Raw genomic sequence first — 19,150 nt, 5'->3', positions numbered from 1 at the left:
CGTTTACGAATCTTAATTTAAATACTTCTTTTCCCTCCGTTTTGGTCCCCACCATCTCCGAAAGGTGACACCTGGCTCTTTAGCACCGCGATGTTCACAAGCTAGTTGCTAGCTAGCGTCTGGCTAGCTGCAGTTTAGTGCAGTAGTTTACTTTATTAGAGCTTTTACCCTGAAAGGTGAGAGTGAACTAAAACAGGTGTGATCCGTAAAACACTAACTACATAATATTGACTGAGAATCGCATGCGAGAGCAAGATGACACGCTAAATAGTAAAAGTTGCAAATTGCTCCTGTCAAAAGCAATTTATTATTTTTGGCTGGTAAAGAAAAAACTAAATTCTTTTCATCTTGTCAGACCCTGCTCCACACACACACACACACACACACACACACACACTTGAGATTTGCAGGCATACTGCCCTGCAAGTTTAGTTCACACAGATACTGATACTGCAGACAGATGCAATTACACACAAACACACACACACACACAAATGCCAGTGCACTGACTCGCTGGCACGCATGCACAGTCTGCACCGATAATGAGCTCTGCTGGTGTACTGGTGCGTGCGCGCTGTCGGCGCTGCTCCGATAGCACGTCAAGTACGAGTTAACGAAAGAGTTGTGTGCGAAAGCGCGTTTTTTCTTTCTGGTGTATTTTGTGTGCGTGTGCAGAGCGGCGGCGGCGGCGGCGGCATGCGGGGATGTTTGATTTTGTGAGCGAGTACGTCGGCATCAAGGCCGGCTTTGCTGTGCTGTCGTACCGACGCACTCGAGGGACAGGGCCTGCGCGAGGATGCCCTTTGCTCTTCTTATTGATCTCTCTCTCTTTTACACACACACACACACACACACACACACACACACACACACACACACACACACATGCATGCATGCCTGCAGAATAGTGACTATTAACCAGTGACCTCCAGCCAATGGCAGCTCTGGCGGCGGTGCTTTTTCAATCGCGTGAAAGAGAAGAATCGACGATTGAAAGCAGATAAAAAGCTCCTCAGCTCCAAGTTACGGCTTTCTGTTCGACTCCATCTGTGACGACGCATGAAAAAAAAGACTAAAAAGTGAAGCAGAAGAGATCCAGTTGGCTACAAGAGAGCGTAGCTCTTTGTGTTTTTTGCCAATTGGGTCTGACTCAGCAAAAAATGAATAGCTTGTCATTGGTTAGCAAATGCTAGCATGCTAACATGCTAAACTAAGAGGATGAACCTTAAATCTGCTCATTAACAGCATTTTTAATTGTAACTGCTAGCATCTTAGCATGTTGGCGCTAGCTAGGATTTATATCAAAGCACCCGCATTGCAGAGTCTTTACAATATCTTCTCTTTCCTCTTCTTCTTCTTCAGTTTTTAGAGGAAATTTAAAAAGCTACAGGCCTGCTTTTACTCTTCATCGCACAACAGAGTCGAGCTACACAGCAAAACCCACCACGAATAAAACAGCTTGTACACACACACACACAGTTTGCAAGCCCCAGGGCCAACATCGGCCTGCTCTTATGAATAAAGTTGTCTCCCGAGCAGACAGGAAGTGCCCTGGACAAATATGGAAATCTGGCTCATGCTAATGTGACTTTTCAGAGCGGGCAGGTATTAGGCAAATCCAAAACACGTGGACACATGGCAAGAATATTTATTTTCATTTGTTGACATACAAATCGTAAGCATTGCGGTTGTTAATTATATATTAAAGGATATATACAGAGGTTTGTCTTCATCTTAAGATCCTGTATCCATCCATCCATCTCAGAAATCGCAAAGATCGATATGTAAATGTGAATTAGATGTGCTAGAAGTAGGAAAGCATGAATTAACATTGATAAACATTGCAGAGCTTTTCCATTGGAGCGTTCTGATCTTGTGTTTCGAGCGATGGTTATTTTGGGAGCGGCTTGACCCTTTTGCTTCCGCTCGGCTCACAGATCCATTACTTCTGTCCGTACGGCGAGACGGAGCCGCGTAAAGAGTCCGCCTCTAAAATTGCTGAATTTGTTGTTTTTTGAATCACGGTGGAGCGATAACGGCAGTAAAAACATTAGCGGCGGCAGATGGAGCCCGACTTCTAAATGGAGCCGACGTCCTGAGATCCTCTCGCGTGTCATTTAAATATCCAAATGTGTTGTTGTAAAACTCCCAAAGTGCCCTCAGGACTTCAGCAACGAGCCGTAAAAGTAATATCATTATGATCTCTTGGTGGTTTTATCTGAGATGTGAAAACTAATGCATCCAAACCGTGACTCCTAGCGCAGATGGGTACTCATCACCCAACGCTAACTGTTGTGTTTAATCATCGAACTCCTCAGATCATTTTTATTTATTCATTCATTTTTTTTATTTTTTGCTTTCCACACTTTGAATTCCTGGCTTGCTCTTTTGTTTTGGTCTTTAGACGGGGGCCTCCAAATAACCCATGATTTATGAACACCGTTCCACCTGAGCTTTTTTTTTGTTTTGTTTTTAATCATTATTTATTATTTAGTGTTGAAGCAGAAAAGCGTAATAACAGAATGCAGTGACTCCGTGTATCACAACGCCGGCAACATCCTGTACATCCCTATTTTTGGTCTGAAACCACAATACTGTGAATACTGGAGCCATTTATTATTCTGTCACACCTACAGCCTGAACACCCACCCACACACACACACACACACACACACACACCCACACACACCAGAAGCCAAAGCTGGAGTTACATTAACTTGCAGTATCTGTCCTGAATGCAGAGATTCAGTTTGCAGGTCATCGGAAACAACGGAGAAAGTCTTCTCTCTCTCTCTCAAACCATCAAAACTCCTAATCAGGCGCCTTATTTACCAAATACAGAGGCAAAAAAACAAAAAAAGAGATGTTCAGATACTGATTACGGGGCCTGCGCTGGAAAAAAAAACACATCTGCAAATCAACTCGTCGTCTTGCAATCAAGAAAAGTTGTAATCACTTTTACCTTTTTACCAAATTTACCTGAAGGGTGAAAAGAGGACGAGAATCGCTAATGTGATGCTCCATCACTGAAGAAATGTCATGTTTATGTATTTATTTCTGTTTCATGACTTGATTGCGCACGTTTTCTTTTCCTCGCGAGGCCTTTAAATACACAATTACACTCGCTGCTCTCACATTAAGGTGCTTAATTTAACCTGTAAGAAGGAACGTCGGTCGATATGATTGCACCTAAAGACACAGTGAACACTTCAGTTGCACACACAGCATTCACACGCAGTAAGAAAACAGCGAGCGGCGGCCATTGAATGATGAATCTGAGATGAAATCAAAAGTCCGGGTTTGACGGTCCCTCTGTGCTCCGCCTCACTCGTCGTCTGCTCCGACTGAGAATATCAGCGGCTGTAAAAGTTTACCGGGCTCTCCGTGTAAAACCGTCCACGGTTGATGTTTTTTTTTGGGGGGATTTCATTTTATTTTTTCCCAATTTGGCGTCAGCCTGCAATCTGTTGTTGTGATCAGATCAGAGCTTTCATAAACGTTCATATTGAACGCGACGCTTATTTGAAGTTCAGTCACAGCGTTTGAACACTGGTGTGTGTGTCTGTCCGTGCGTGTGTGTGTGCCAACTTATTGACAGAATATGCTCAGTCTGATTAGATTGCAGATTGTTCCATCGATTGTCAAATCAAAGCAGATGAATCACTGCAGGTCCTCTCCGCTCCTTCAGTTCGGTCTTTGTGCTAATGTAACGCACGCTTTAAGAACCGGGGTTCACCTTGAAACTTTTGGTGTTGCCTAACCTGTTTGTCGTTTGGATCTTTTATCGTCACACGCAGAGCAAACTAAATGTTTTTTTTCCCCCCTTTTTGTTGTGGGTTTCTTCGGATGTCGTCAGGTGGATTGAGAGTCTTTGTGTCTTTTCTTTTGTTGCAGGCTCAGAAGCTGAAGTCAAACTCGACCGTTGATGGCGTCTTCTGTTTGGTGAGTTTCAATTAGGGAATTAAATTCATTTGACAGCATTCAAACTGAAATCACGAGACAATGAACAGCAGTTCTAGTCAAACAAAGAGCTTTCCACTTCCGACTAAAACAGATGGTCGATTAAAAGCAACGACATAACTTTGAGCGGGGGTTAGAATATAATACCCGGAGATATTAATTTAACGAAAGGGTGAGTCGAGTTTCAAGGACTGCACCTCCCCGTTTTACCATCTGGGCCGGTAATGTCGCCGTCCCCTCCGAACTTCCTGGAAAGACAAACACTTTCCTCTCCCTTTTACCGCTTTGCTTCAGGAACGTTGCAATCAAAAGGCATCTGAATCTTAACATTCGGATTTACGGAACAAAACTTTGTGGGAAAACAAAGATAAAGGGCACTGACGCCCAGTTTCGACTCTGTGCAGGCTGATGATTGCGGTGCATTTGTATGTCATGCATTGCTGGCGTAGACACACTTTGTCAGAAGGTCCCTGTCAAAGAACTCCCGGTATAATTTTGGCAAACACAGATCACAGCGTGTCAAAACCTGGACTCAACTTGTGTCGGGAGATGAACTCCAAAACGGTTCACCTTCACACCAACAATTATTAAAGACCGCTGGGCAATTGCTCGAGCTATCAAATAATTACAAACTGTAACCCGAACTCGGTGTTTGGAAGTCTCCGACCTCCACACCGACGTGTGATTGCCACGGCAAATCCTTCCCGCCTCCTTTGTAAACTCCCGATCTTTGTAGTTCCTTTGAGGCTTAAATGGAATTGTTGCTTATCTGGTGGCTTTTAAAGTTCACTGTAAATGTCATTGTACAATAATAAGGCACTGTTATGCACTAGACTGACATTTAATAGAGGCAGGGACAGGTCTGGAGGAGATGACCCAGCCGTTAGCTCGCGGCTTTATTAGCGGACGAAAGACCGCTGGGGAAGCTCTGTATACACACACACACATAGATTTTTTTGCTTCCCACTGTGGCATTTTAAATATGAAAACAACCTTTTGATTTATTTATTTTTAACTTAGTCATACTACGTAACATGCCGGTACTGCCAGTAAAAAAAAAATGCTAATGTTGCATTTAAAAAAAAAAAGACCTAAACACTCCAAAACGTGACAACGGCTCCGGATGCTTGAACTGCTTGGCAGCCTTTTATGCCATTGTCGTTGTTTGTTGGTGGTCATTCGTCAAGCTGTCCGGAAAGAGATCCCAGAGTCTGCTGTGGATCCGATCCAGAGGCTCCTGCCACAGCTGATTCATGGAACTTCCTCATGCCACCATCTGGACGTTCGGACCGCCGACAATTGTGTGGAAACCGGTTATCTCTGAATTTACACATTTCTCAAGACTACGAGAAGTTAATCTTACAAAGAGAGAGAGAAGAAATTCATGTAGTCTAACCTTTATATATTAGCCAGAAGCAGAGTTTCCCCCCCTAAACTACATATATGAAAATATATTTGTCTGTGTATTTGCAGTGCAAAGGGGAGATAGCTTCAAGCTGATTTTTTGCTAATCCTCTTAGCTAACAGAGTTTATAATTGAATCGTGGCCTATTTGCCCTCCAACGTCCGTTGTAATTTTTTTAATAATGGGTTCCTGATTTCAGACAACAGATGTTACAACTGTTACTCGCTGCTGGTTGAAATGACTCTCTCCGTTAGCTAGAAATCTAACATAGCATTCTGGACTTCGTTAGAAGGTCTGATGTTACTCGCTGCTGGTTGAAATGACTCTCTCCGTTAGCTAGAAACCTAACATAGCATTCAGGACTTGGTCAGAACGTCTGATGTTGGTCAGAACGCTGCTGGTTGAAATGACTCTCCGTTAGCTAGAAACCTAACATAGCATTCGGGACTTGGTCAGAACATCTGATGTTACTCGCTGCTGGTTGAAATGACTCCGTTAGCTAGACACCTAACATAGCATTCTGGACTTCGTTAGAAGGTCTGATGTTACTCGCTGCTGGTTGAAATGACTCTCTCTCTCCGTTAGCTAGAAAGCTAACATAGCATTCAGGACTCGGTCAGAACGTCTGTCCCCAGCTAACTTTTCAAGGTGTCCAGCTGACTCGATTATGCATTTTATGGCCCGCTAACGACAGCACTCTAACTAGCATGCCAACTTTTTGCTGCGGTGGAAAAAGACACTGTCCCGGGTGAAAAGTCACCTTTCATTTTTTGCCCCGCAGCAAATGTATTTTGCCCCGTGATCAGCTTTAATTTGAGCTCTGTGATGCTCTGCCTCTTCCTCCCCCCAGAACCCTCAGATCGACGGCCAAAGTACGTCCAATGCCATCGTGAGAAACTCGGCCGTCTCCAGGCGGCCCGCGGGTCCGGCCTCTCTGCTGCCCCCGCTGCTCTGGCTGTGGTACTGCAGCCCGCTGGCGCTCTCCTCGCCCGGCTTCTTGTAGCCTCGCCCGCTTTCGCAGCAAGCCAACTACAACGGACTGACAAACACACATTTGTACAAAGAAAAAGCAAAACCTTTCTTCTCAGTAATACCTGTTTTATGTTTATTTCCCTCTGGATTCTCTCTCTCTCTCTCTTTAAGTCCTACTTTGTTTTTTATGAATTTTGTCGTTTTATTGTTGGTTTTTTTGCATTGCAGCTGTGAGCTAAAATTGTGGTCTACATGTGTTAACTCAGCTTTGTGTACCCTTCGGGGTAGTTTAAAAAAAAAAAAGGGATTTAAAGCTTCTGTGTTGCTCTCTTGGGCAGAAAAGAGAAAATACTCGAGGACTACATTCCAATAAACCACAGCTGGCGGCTCCTGGAAAAGGTGAACGCTACGTAAATCAGCCCTGATTTTTCCAGAGTCGTCCCCCAACGTCTGTTTGTGTGTAGAGGCTATCGGTGGGATCTTTTGCTGAAAAAGTCACAGTCGGTTCAGTAATGGCTACATGTTATCACTCGGGCCAGCCTTCGTAGGTGTTATTCAGTCTCCTCTGTGGTTTGTGTATGTTTTGATAATGACGTGATCTGGTATTTTACATTTTTATGAAAGGTCCACGTGAATATTTTTTGCCTGGCGACAAAAAAAAAAAAAAAAAAAATAATTAAATCCAGGGTAAATACCAGTAACTTGAAACATCAGAGCGCCCAAACCGTCTTTACTGAACACACATCGCCGCTGGCAAAAAAGCACACAAAGGCAAAGACCCACAAACACACACTGCACATTTTCACACACTCAGACAAACACACAGAAACAGAGACAAGACACTGCGCCGCGCTTTCTACTCCCTTTTTCTTTATTTTATTGTTTTAAAACACACTCTGAGATCACGGGACAGTAGGTCACGCGCTGCTGTGGATGTCTGAAGCCACTCCACTCATTAGTGAGTGTATATATACTTGTAATTGTTTCCAAGTCCGAGCCATGTTCAGTGTTTCTCTACGGAAGGTGCCGGAGAAGCTTCTGCAGTTTCACCTGAATTATTATATGTATATTTTTTCTTCCATTTTATTTTTGATGTACTGCGTCCACACACACACCAAAAAAACAAGCTGAGGATAAAATATTGTAGTAGAGTATGTATTCAATGGTAACTCACAGCTCCATGGCGCCAACGCTCAATGCTTCCTTTTTTCTGGCACTTCAGTGTTACGACTTTTTGCTGTCCACATCGTGTTCGGGGAGGGAGGGATCTCTTGATATTGACCTTTTGCTGAGCCCCACTCGTCTTACCTGCTCTCATCACGGCTGTGGATGTTCCAGGTTCATTGTGACGTAACCTGTAACCCTATAAAACCATATAGGTATCTTGGATAGGCCCCCTCGGAAAGTTTGGGATGCCTAAACATGTACGGCCCTCATCGGCGGCGTTAGCCAACATGGCCCCGCCCAGCCGCATACAAACCGCTGTTGCATGGACGCTTAAGGTCTTTATTACATGAGATGCCCCGTTTGCACCACATATAAATTGTATGCACCTTGGCTTTTGGAATTGAACGCCACACTAATGCAGCTAGAATAACATTTAGCCAGGTGTGTTAGCATTAGCAGCCAAGAAGTCATACGGTTTAACCTATTCTCTTCACTTCTGCTCTTATTTTTGTTGTTCTGGTAAAGTAAAAAATATATGTTTGCTGGGTACAGACTGTTGGGTACAGACTGTTGGGTACAGACTATGTTGAGTACAGACTGTTGGGTACAGACTATATTGAGTACAGACTGTTGGGTACAGACTGTGTTGGGTACAGACTTTGTTGAGTACAGACTGTTGGGTACAGAATATGTTGGGTACAGATTATGCCGGGTACAAACTGTTGGGTACAGACTATATTGGGTACAGACTGTGTTGGGTACAGACTGCTGGGTACAGACTGTGTTGGGTACAGACTTTGTTGAGTACAAACTGTTGGGTACAGACCATATTGGGTACAGACTGTGTTGAGTACAGACTGTTGGGTACAGAATATGTTGGGTACAGATTATGCCGGGTACAAACTGTTGGGTACAGACTATATTGGGTACAGACTGTGTTGGGTACAGACTATGTTGAGTACAGACTATGTTGAGTACAGACTGTTGGTTACAGACTATGTTGGGTACAGACTGTTGGGTACAGACTATTGAGTACAGACTATTGAGTACAGACTATTGGGTACAGACTGTTGGGTACAGACTGTTGGGTACAGACTATTGGGTACAGACTGTTGGGTACAGACTATTGGGTACAGACTGTTGGGTACAGGCCATTGAGTACAGACTATTAAGTACAGACTGTTGGGTACAGACTGTTGGGTACAGACTATGTTGTTACAGACTGTTGGGTACAGACTATTGAGTACAGACTATTGAGTACAGACTGTTGGGTACAGACTGTTGGGTACAGACTGTTGGGTACAGACTATTGGGTACAGACTATTGAGTACAGACTGTTGGGTACAGACTGTGTTGTTACATTGAGGGGTTCAGCAAAAGGTCAATTCTGTCGTGTTCCGTAAAAAAATTATACTTTGAAAAAAAAAAAACACAAAAAAAGCAACACAGCAATCGCGTTGATTTCTCAGATGCAGACGTGTACAGCTGCTTTTCAGATGAAAGCATTACGTTTTCTTTTTTTTATCCTCCTCACGGGAAATACACTTCCTTCACACGTGACCGAGACGTTTACACACTTCCCTGCGGCATGTTCGGCAAGTTGCGTCGGCCATTCGGACGCCGGCGGGAGCGTTCGTGACACGCTGCTTGGGTTTATGTGGCTTCTCAAAAAAACTTGATTAATGTATAGTAGAACTGAAACGTTATTTACCGAGCATAAACATGGTATATGCATCGTATGTACTTGGCTGAAAAACTATAAATTGGACAAATACATGTCTGATGATATTCTATTCCACAGCATTGTGAGCTATTTTGACTTTCAGATACGACATACATTGAATAAACCTGAGTATTGTTTGTTTTGTTTTTTATATATAACAACTTCTGTGTATATTTCTTCCAGTATGTACATGATTATGGAATATTATTGCATCTGAGAAAGAGGATATCAGTGTAACTCTCCTGCTGTAGTTATATACGACTGTATTTCCCAAGCATATTGTTTTGTACCATAGCCCCATTTACGATGTTGCTTAAATATAGTACTGAGTTTTTTGGCTAAGATTTAAACTTATTTTTCTATCTTTTACAAATTTCTTTTTGCCGTTTTGAAAAGTTCGGACTTCTTACGACTTTTTTTTCAGTGCTGTCACCGCGAATATTTCAGTTTCACTTCTAAAATAATCCCGGTGACAATAACTACAGGTTGAGCAACAAAGAAGATTGTCGATGCATGGCGATTGAGAAAGGAAATAAGTCAATGTTAATGACAAATATATTCTATACCATACCGTCGAAGGCTTTTTTGTAACGCTGTTTTTGACCAGAGGTGGCCAAATGGGCCCAAAATGCCCACGAATTGAATGTGTGAAGTTTTGCGGGAAAGTTATGAGTTGCTTCACGACAATAACTGGGACTTACATTTCTCAGAATTGTGTCTTTGTCCATTCACTTTATTTTGTGTTGCTTTATTTGAATCCCAGTGTCATATCTTCATTGGGAGTGCGAGATGAAGTGACGTCCGTCCTTTAAAGAGTTCCTCTGAGCTTCACAAGGCCTCGCAACAGGCTCCCAAGTTTTTAAGAAGAAAAAAAAAAGCGATAAGATGTTGAATATGTTTGCTGTCTCCATCTCCGTCCCATCTGTTGTTACAAAATACCAAAAATGGCTTTTTTTGGGGGGGTTTGGGTGGGAGAATGCAGTCTCCCTCAGCCATCCGGCATCATTAACTTCTTAGCTTGTGAAAAATGTAAAATCTATTGTACAAAAAGTTATGATTAAAAACTGTTCAATCACCCAGACCGGTTGTACGTTGGTGTCATTTCACGGAGGAGCGGCGGGAAAGAAACCGTCGGACGGGCGACGTCATCCATTTTAAAGGAGGTTTGAAAGAGTCTGATGAAGTGATAAAAATGACGTTGACGTTGAGCCAAAAGGAACCGCGAGGAGCGAAGAGAGGAGACCAGATAGAGAACGAGTCGTCTGAAGTGTCGGCCATGTTCTTTTCTTTAGCTTTGCCCAACTAGAATGAGAGGGCAGGAGTAGCATCATGCTAGCTGAGCTTCATCACCCAGACTCAAACTCATGGACTTCTGTGGCTCCACATAAGCACCTGAAACTTCTCCTGCGACTTCTATTCTTCAAAATATCTGAGAACCAACATGCCGGGCCTGTAAACCGTTATTGCAGCTAAGAAGCCGACTTGATCCAAACGTGTTGAGACGTTCCTTCATTTAGTATTTTAAGTAACAGCTGAAATCAATCCTCATCCAATTTGCACTTTTAGAACAAACATTGTACTTTAAACTATCCTTCAAAACACAGACAAGTGTTCGAGGTGCTGAATCCTGGTATTTCTGCTCTACTTTGTGTATTTGTGGCGTGATGCTGTTTATATTGCTAACAGGTGTTGCATTCTGCTGTTGCTCCTATTGGGGCGGTTTGATTTATGGACCTTAATAATGCAGCGTGTTTTTTTTTAATCTGACCTGCTGCTGTGGTTAATTTTAGGACGGCTTTAGGAAGGAAGGCCTTTGAATATTTTAAGAGTCCGTATAAGACCCCCCCCCCTCCCCCCTCCTGCAGCGCTTACAATGTGACCCTTTAAAAAATATAATAAACTTGTGTTGTCTGCACACAACAGAATATAAAAAAAAAAAATATATATAAATATAAACAAAGTGTCTATCTAAAGTAACAGGGTGAAAACAACACATAAAACAGGCACATTTATCCAAACTGACCCTAATATTAATAAATAAACTGAGGCGTGTCAAAAGATAAGTACTGGCGGCAACAAAATAAAGGTCACGGGGATGCGCTCTTATTGTGAAAGGACAGCTCAGCGCCTCCATGCAGACGTCCAGCTGAACTTAAACTTGCATCACTTTCGTCATATCACACATTTTCACATTTTCACATTTTCACATGACATTTGTTCTCTGCAGTCGACTCGTCCTGAGCAACGTAGGAAACAAGTCAACGCGATAAAAGTCAACGATTTAAAATGCATTTAATAAACGCGATCGGCAACATGGAAATATTATCGTGGGAACAAAACCACAGCGAACAAATGGCACCACGCTGCGTGGGCGAGACCTCAAACCTCAAACTGCCTCTTCCCGCCCTCTGGTCGCTCTAAAGAGGAGAAACAAGCGTCCAAAGTTATTAATCGAAAGCAGTTTTCTGCATAATTTCATAGCGAATGAGAAGCGCGATGGCGCAGGGAGCTCACGTTCACGTGTCTGCTGACGCACGTCCCGTCTTAAATGAATAAAACAGGTGAAACAGAAGGAAAGGGGTGAGGGCTAAACGCCCCCACGCCTGCACAGCATCCTCATTAAATGTCGGGAAATGAGTCTGACATTTTGAATGTGCTTTTTCTCCTCGTCCTTTTGCATTAACTTCCACATCCTGAAGCCCGCACACAGACACGCTGCGTCTGTGACGAGAGAGGATTTAGTTTGGGAAGCGGCCGTGAACGCAACTTGATCGCTTGTTGGAAAAGGTTGCAGAAGAAGACCTGCGGCCTGTAAGTGTTCATCATAAGTAAGTATTTGTTCTACTTGAAGCTAGAGGACACAATTCATGTATTTTATTCAGCTGAGGTGTGAGATGAATTATATATCTCCCATATATCATTATAGATGGTTTGATTTAACGTTAATTCAACAGTTTTCTCCAGATAAAACGTCCGACAAATGGACATTTCACATATTTTTTCCTCGTGTTTTGCAGCAGATTCAAACAGCAGCGGCTCCTGAGGGCCCCTCCTGCACCCCAGTGCAACATGATGAAGCTAATAGCGGCACACAAATATATCACACAACCCCCCATCTGGCTCCCGAAGCAGAAACTGTAAAGACAGCTATTAATAATATATCCGGGGGATTTGATTTTTGACAATAGGCGTCATTTCACGTGCACAGATGGAGTTTATTAGGAGCCATTTAAAAGCCTTATTTCCTCCTGTGAGCCGCACGAGCCGGTGTTGCCCGCAGTGATGGAGTGACTGGAAGGAGGAGGAGGAGGAGGAGGAGGAGGAGGAGGAGGAGAAGGAGCGGCAGTCGGTCACGCCTCCAATTAACGTCGCTCCTGAAGCTGCAGGATTCTCCGTTTAGTTGCTGATCGACTTCTCGAGGACGAATTGATCCTCTTTTTCTTTTTTTTCTCCCCGATGCAAAATCAATTTGTTCATCTTTCACCCCCCCGATCATTGACACGGTTATTGTGTTGTTGTTGTTGTTGTTGTTGTGCTGTCGGCCCAGAGCCGCTTCATTCATCCTCGTTGCCAGATGCAGACAGAAAGGAAACTTTAAAGATTCAACACCGTCTTTAAGCATCACAAGATATTCAATGAAGAGACGCTGATGTCCTGCTCAGGTGAGATTATTCTGTTGTGTTTCAATCCTACGGAGGCCACACAGCGGCGTGAGTTTGTAATCTCATCAGCGGCTGGACTCACAGGTTCTTCAGGATGTTCACATCAACAAATGTTTGAACAGTGAAGACATTTTTATTTATTTTTCTCTCCAGAACTGAATCTAAGTGGTAAAAAAATGTTTTGTTTGATGAATTGATCCTCATGTAATTATTTTACAAAAAGTTTTCTAAAACGCAGCTACGATGAAGCAGAGCAGCTCCACCAGGACGGAGACGCACACAGACACACAAAGAGACGCACAAAGTGTTCCCTCGTGATTGCAGACATTCCTCTGTGGCAGGAAGCGGGTCACCTCGACCCCGCCGGCTGACCCCGCCTCCACGCCGCCGCGCCGCCACGCCGGCTACCGCTCACGCAATCAAGCCGATGCGGCGCGTCAATAGCTCCACTCCTCCCCTGGCATCCTTCACGTCTTTGCACTTTGTGCGCTTTTGTAAAAAAAAAAAAGCCTTTGTTCGGTCCAGACGGCCATTCAGGAGCTGACAGCAGCACGCAGGCTGTGTGTGTGTGTGTGTGTGTGTGTGTGTGTGTGCGTGTGTGTGTGCGTGTGTGTGTGCGTTGTACTAGCCTCTCGGCTGACTCGGCCACTCAGACTGCAGCCCAATTTAGTATTGTTGAAAAAATTCATAAAATGTCAGAGCAAAGCATGTCGAAAAAAAGTCATAGTATGGTATGTTAGAAAAAAAAAACGTTAAAAAGTAATTGTATATTATGTCAAAAAGTAATACTATGGTATGGAACAATGTTACTGTGTCAAAGAAATCATGATGAAAGAGTTCATGAAAAGAAAATCATGAGAAATTTAGTAAAAAAAAGTCATATTATAGTCATTTGAAAAAAGTCATAATATCCTGTAATATGGAAGAAATGTGTACGTTGAAGTCATGAAAAGCGTAAATGTCGAAGAGAAAAACAGTCACAATATAATATGTCCAAAACAAATGGTCGTCATAATATAGCAGGGTAAAAAAAAAAATTAAAAAAGTAATTTTATAGTATGTCAAAAAGTATTAAAATAGGTTTGACTCCTCGTAGGGCAAATCATGTCTTTAATTTTTTCAAAGTCATTGTATAGTTTGATGTTAAAATCATTAATTAGTTGGTCTAAAAAGTCAAAGATGTATGTATAGAATTGTATAAAATCAATACAAAATATTGTATTTAGAAAGATAAATCATATAACAAGTCAAAGAACAGCATGTCCAAAAAAAGTAACCAAAATTTAGAGTAGAAGATGTCGAAAGAAGTGATGAAAAGCTATAAGTTTGTCCTAATTTCTTGATATAGAAACAGAATATTCCACAAATATTTGCATATGAATGAAAGTCTTGTGTGTTTTGCATATGTAATTATTATATATAGTAATAAAACATGATTTACCAAAACATCCTCATGCATCTTCATCTCCCCCTCTGCTTGCCCCTCTTTGTGCGACTGCCATTGTTTTAGTGTGTTCACGCGTTGAGCTTCTTAGTTTGACTTTACTCTCACAAACATCACCGCCCCTTTCATCCTGTAGAACTGGTTTAAAAACCTCTTGGATCAGGATAAAAGGGAAAGTGCACCACTTCCTGCTGCCTCTGATGTGCAGGTATTGAGCTGAGCGAAGATGCCAGCAGCCCACTTAATGCTAAATACTGCAGTCTTTTATCTTGAGAACGAAAAAATACAGTGAGCTCAGAGTGTAAAAGGGCGCTCTCGTCTCCTCCTGGTCACTAATGGTGGCGACTGCAGCAGCATCGGCATCCCTTAATGGTCTGAAGGCCTTTCAAGTTCCAAATGAGGCTGCAAAGAACGCAGCGAGAGGCAAAAGTCAGATGCACGGGGTGGAAAAAGCCTTTAATTTACACACATTTAGAAGATTAGAGTTGATGAGGGACATGGTGAATGGTAAACACAGCTCAATTAAAGCTAATAGATTGTATTTTATATAATTTTCATACTGATTGAATAGAAACAAAGCGTCTGAGCTTCGTGAGGCGCGTGACACTCACCTGCTGAAGCTTAAAGGAAAGGAAGCAAGCGTGTGCAAATCAGCTGGTTTTAATGAGAGCTTTAAACACAGCTTTTATTTACCATGACATCACTATACTCTGCTGCCGGGAACAATGTGCTGTTTCCTTTTTCATGATTGTCCTGCTTTTACGTAACATTGTGTAATTCTTGGAGACGTTCGGATCACATCGAGGTGCTTCCTGACTACGTCATACAAGACGTCATATGTACAGGGTGCAGAAGTGACTGTATAAAAGCGGTCCAAAGATTCTCATTGAAGCAAAACCAATGGATACATGTGATGTGTGTGTCTATAAACTGTGTCCTTGTGTGGCAACACACTCGTTAACAAAGTCTCAGTGCATAGCACCCATACACATGCACGTCTAAATACATCTGCCCTCATGTCAGCCTTGGGAGGACATTTATTGTTAATTGTTTACTATATTGTACATTTAAAGTGTAAAATACCATGCTCCTATTTCTTTTTGCACTGTGTTTAATGTCTGAAGCTATGCACCACCTGCCAAGACAAATCCCTTCAACGTGAAAACATAGTTCTGATTCTTATGTGACGAACAGACAAACGTCCATTTCTTTTGGTCCAAACACTTCAGTGTTCAGTAAGACATTGCGCAAGAAAAAGCATGGCGCGTGTAAGTCAACATGTAACGCAATATCATGCATCAAATGTTGACTCATATTCAGTCGAAACAGAACCGTGACCATTGAATCGGTGTCTAATTATTATGTAAAATGTAAATGGAGTCGTGTGTTCAGACTGCTGAGCCGGGATCTCTGTGACTCCATCAGCAGCGTTCGATGGACGAGTCTATAGCGGTTTGGCCGAGCGTGTTATTTGACCCCATTGACATCCTTGAGAACACGGATCAATACGACACCAGACGTAGGAACACACAGAGTACGTCGGCTCCAGTCACCATACAAAAAGGCATCAAAATGTTTTATTTGTAAATGTACAGATTTTACGCTCACGTGGACAAAAACAGTGCGGTGAGCTGCCCTTTGTTAACAACAACCGCTGCAAAATTACATGGAGACATAAAAAAAAAAATGGCGGAATGAAGACAATCAGGCTTAATATACGGAGAGGACAGTGTGCATGGAGACGTACGGCTCAAACGTTTGGAATCAGCCGTCGTATTCACGTTCTTTTAATTCAGAGACGGCGATTTCATCAGAGGCAAAACGTGAAATTTGAAAGGAAAATGTTGTGATTCAATCTTCCATTTTGTCCCGAGTGTTTTTTCTTTTGGCCGCTGCGGTGAAGAGGTTTTAATTGTGAGGAGTATGTTGATATTAGCGTAGCGACGAGCTGAGCATCACAAGCAGGTCAAATATTGTGTTGAAAACAAGACCAGTCATTATTTCTGTGATGAAGAACGGGGCGTCGTCTGCGTAGAGGAAATTCTGACAGTTCCAAAATTGGTATAACCTTCAATTTCTTGTAAAGATTGAAAGTTTGAGTTTTGTTGCAGGCGATTCCAAACTTTTGAGTGTGTGTGTGTGCGTTTGCATCAAAAGAAAAGTGACTAAAATATTTGATAGAGGTTTTAACACACTTGGTGAATGGAACAAATAAACATTTGACATCACAAAAAATTGCTATGATATGCATAATAAATATATATATATATATTTGGAAATGAAAAGACACTGAGGGTAAAAGGAAAAAAAAAGTAAATACCGCACAGACTTGTGTTGTAATATCTATTGTTTAATCTTGTTTAAAAAAACACAACAAAACCTTAGTGCATTTGTAAAATTATCGTTTAACTGTAATTTGCATAATTTATAAATATTACATAAAGCGATATGTTACATAAAAGTTTTTATCACAAGTTAAAACAGGCATAAAATTTACTGGAGGTCATGAGAAAAGATGTCGCGCGTATCTTCACAGTAATAACTGAATAGACATATGAATACCATCAGTAGTATGCGTTTGACGATACCGACCTTGAGGTTACATCGCAGCCCAGAATAAACATTTGGATGATTAGTTGCATAATATTTATCCCACAGAGGTTCCTAATGTACTGGTAAAGCGTTTCACTTATAGTGCATATACAGACACGTGTAAGGCCCAAAGCTACAGATAATGGACCCTTTTTCCATTCCAGAGGACCTGAGCAGATATCAAAACTTTCAAATGTTGGTGCAGGGAAAAAAAAAAAAAAAGGACATATATTTCATAAAAGGACAAATCTCAACAGTTTACATCCAATGATCTTCGTTCTTTAACATCGTAACAGCAGTAGTCTTTAAAATTCCCAGAGGATACGTTCTCCTGAATCAAATCCTGGTCGCAGAGCTCCGCCCACTACGGCGTCCTGCATCCATCAAGTTGGGTCCGTTGTCTGGTGTTCTTTTCCAGCGGCGCTCGTGAGTCTGAGTGGTTTTGTCAGTCAGGAGGACTTCATTTCAGTTCAGGTAATTTCAGCTCAATTTCTTTCACAAGGAGCTCGAAGCCATTTTAGTTTGGTTTAACGGTGGAAAACAAGTGTTTTCCTCCGTCAATATGGCTTTGATTGCTTGACAGACAAGTAGAGCCCAGGAGACAAAGAGCCCCACGTGGCATGGAACTGGAAACGCCCGCCGGCACTCAAGAGTTAAATATCCGACCAAAGCCGCGGTGTTTTCCAGGTTTCCAATTCTCATCATTACCAACGTATACACACAGGAGACAAGAATGTTGCATGTTGACAAAGAAATGGTCCATTTAAACCAGGAAGAAAGGGCCGCTTTTCCCAGTTCGAATGCCTGTTGATGAGACAGCTGCTATGTTTACTTCTTCACAGCCACTTGTTTTGCCATCTTTTCCTTTGATTAGAATGCGCCCCTTTAGTCTAAAGTCCATGAGAATATCCCCTGGGGGTCACGATGGGACCTGGTTGATGGATTCTGGTTCATACACAGGTTCCTTGGTGGTGCACAGTGTGTTTGCGGTGCTTCAGACCCAGGCCTCGTTCTTTGAAGTCCATTACTCGCTGTTGTGATGTGTCTACCAGAGCACTGGCTATAGCGATACCTAGAAGCCCAATGAGAAAAGAAAGTTAATAAAGAATGATATAACATCCTGCTTTAATTAGGTATAATTGTATCATATATATGGCTTGACGGTGGTCGATGACCATCTACGTTCTCCACTCTCCACTGCAGAGTGGATGTGGCGTTCCGCAAGGTTCTGTTGTGGGTCCCCTCTTGTTTTCTATCAGTATTAAATGAGGGGTCTGCTTCAATGGTAAAACTTCATCACCGTTGAATAAATGTATAATACTTAAAAGGTATATGAATAATTTAAGATTAAAAACAAATCAGACATCTAAACATTTGGAAAAATAGGACGCCTAAACATTTGGGAAAATGGTCATTCTTAGTGTGTATGTATATTGACAATGAGAATAAAGCAGAAGAAAGCAGACAAAGGCCTCAGCTGAAGTGTGACACGTGGAGACGCGTCAACCTCCCAGCAGGCATCTCATAACAACATCCAGCAAACATTTTATCCGCGACCTCTCCAGCTCGTGTCGTCTGGCTTCACCAGTAAACCAGGGGGCTTACGCCGAGGCCACTGAAGTGTAACTCCCACCATCCTGGCTCTTTCTCTTCCTTTCAGCCTCTCACGGTGCAGCAGGAAGCCACAGCTTTGAGAACAACCTCTGCATCTGATTCTGGACTTTCTCTCTCTCTCTTTCTGCTGCCGGGCTTATGGCGAGCGGGGCCAGGCGAACCCAGGCATCGGATGCCTCGCAGCATTGTGTTACCTTGGCAGCAGCTGCTGTTGTTAATGTGGATTTAGAGTCGTGGCAGCGCTCAGCGAGTGCAGCAAGTCCAGTCTTCCCCTCCTGACAACCGTGGGCTCGACAATGCATGGCCATTATGACAAGAGCTCAATCTGCCGGCGTGCAGGAGCCAAATGAACAAAAACGGGCAAACAGTGGAGGGAATCTGTTGTGCTCTTGATATGATTTGGATGCAGGATGTTTTCATCATTTCACACTCAAGTGATTCTTGGGATTTTTTTTCTTTTCCAGTGGGCGAAAGCCGATTATGCAGTCGCTCGGTGTGAGCCTGTGTTGTAAACTCCACTCTGCAGGTTTGTGTACGTGTGCGTGCACCTGTGCGCTTACATACTTTGCAATACAGACAACAGTTAGGTGCTCTCTGATCGGGTAGCAACA

At 42.7% G+C, this 19,150-nt stretch overlaps 2 protein-coding genes across 8 annotated transcripts in view; one reads left to right on the top strand and one right to left on the bottom strand.

The window, feature by feature from the left end:
- gfra1a (gdnf family receptor alpha 1a) overlaps window positions 1–7,449 on the top strand; it is a 75,729-nt gene extending 68,280 nt beyond the window's left edge. Inside the window, exons 9-10 of the mRNA XM_068567901.1 lie at window positions 3,895–3,942; window positions 6,216–7,449. Of these exons, the coding sequence (XP_068424002.1) occupies window positions 3,895–3,942; window positions 6,216–6,368 (201 nt within the window). The 3' untranslated portion in view covers window positions 6,369–7,449. The remainder of the gene's footprint in view (window positions 1–3,894; window positions 3,943–6,215) is intronic.
- An 8,440-nt stretch (window positions 7,450–15,889) lies between these two features.
- atrnl1a (attractin-like 1a) overlaps window positions 15,890–19,150 on the bottom strand; it is a 197,887-nt gene continuing 194,626 nt past the window's right edge. For all 7 annotated transcript variants that reach the window (XM_068567293.1, XM_068567295.1, XM_068567297.1 and 4 more), the window contains one exon: window positions 15,890–17,997. In XM_068567293.1, the coding sequence (XP_068423394.1) occupies window positions 17,876–17,997 (122 nt within the window). In that variant the 3' untranslated portion in view covers window positions 15,890–17,875. The remainder of the gene's footprint in view (window positions 17,998–19,150) is intronic.

The sequence above is a fragment of the Clinocottus analis genome, unplaced genomic scaffold (genome assembly GCF_023055335.1).
Source record: "Clinocottus analis isolate CAN_PGR_092001 unplaced genomic scaffold, fCliAna1.0.p SCAF_8, whole genome shotgun sequence".
In the NCBI taxonomy this organism is placed as follows: domain Eukaryota; kingdom Metazoa; phylum Chordata; class Actinopteri; order Perciformes; family Cottidae; genus Clinocottus; species Clinocottus analis.
This window is presented reverse-complemented; position numbering and strand designations above follow the sequence as displayed.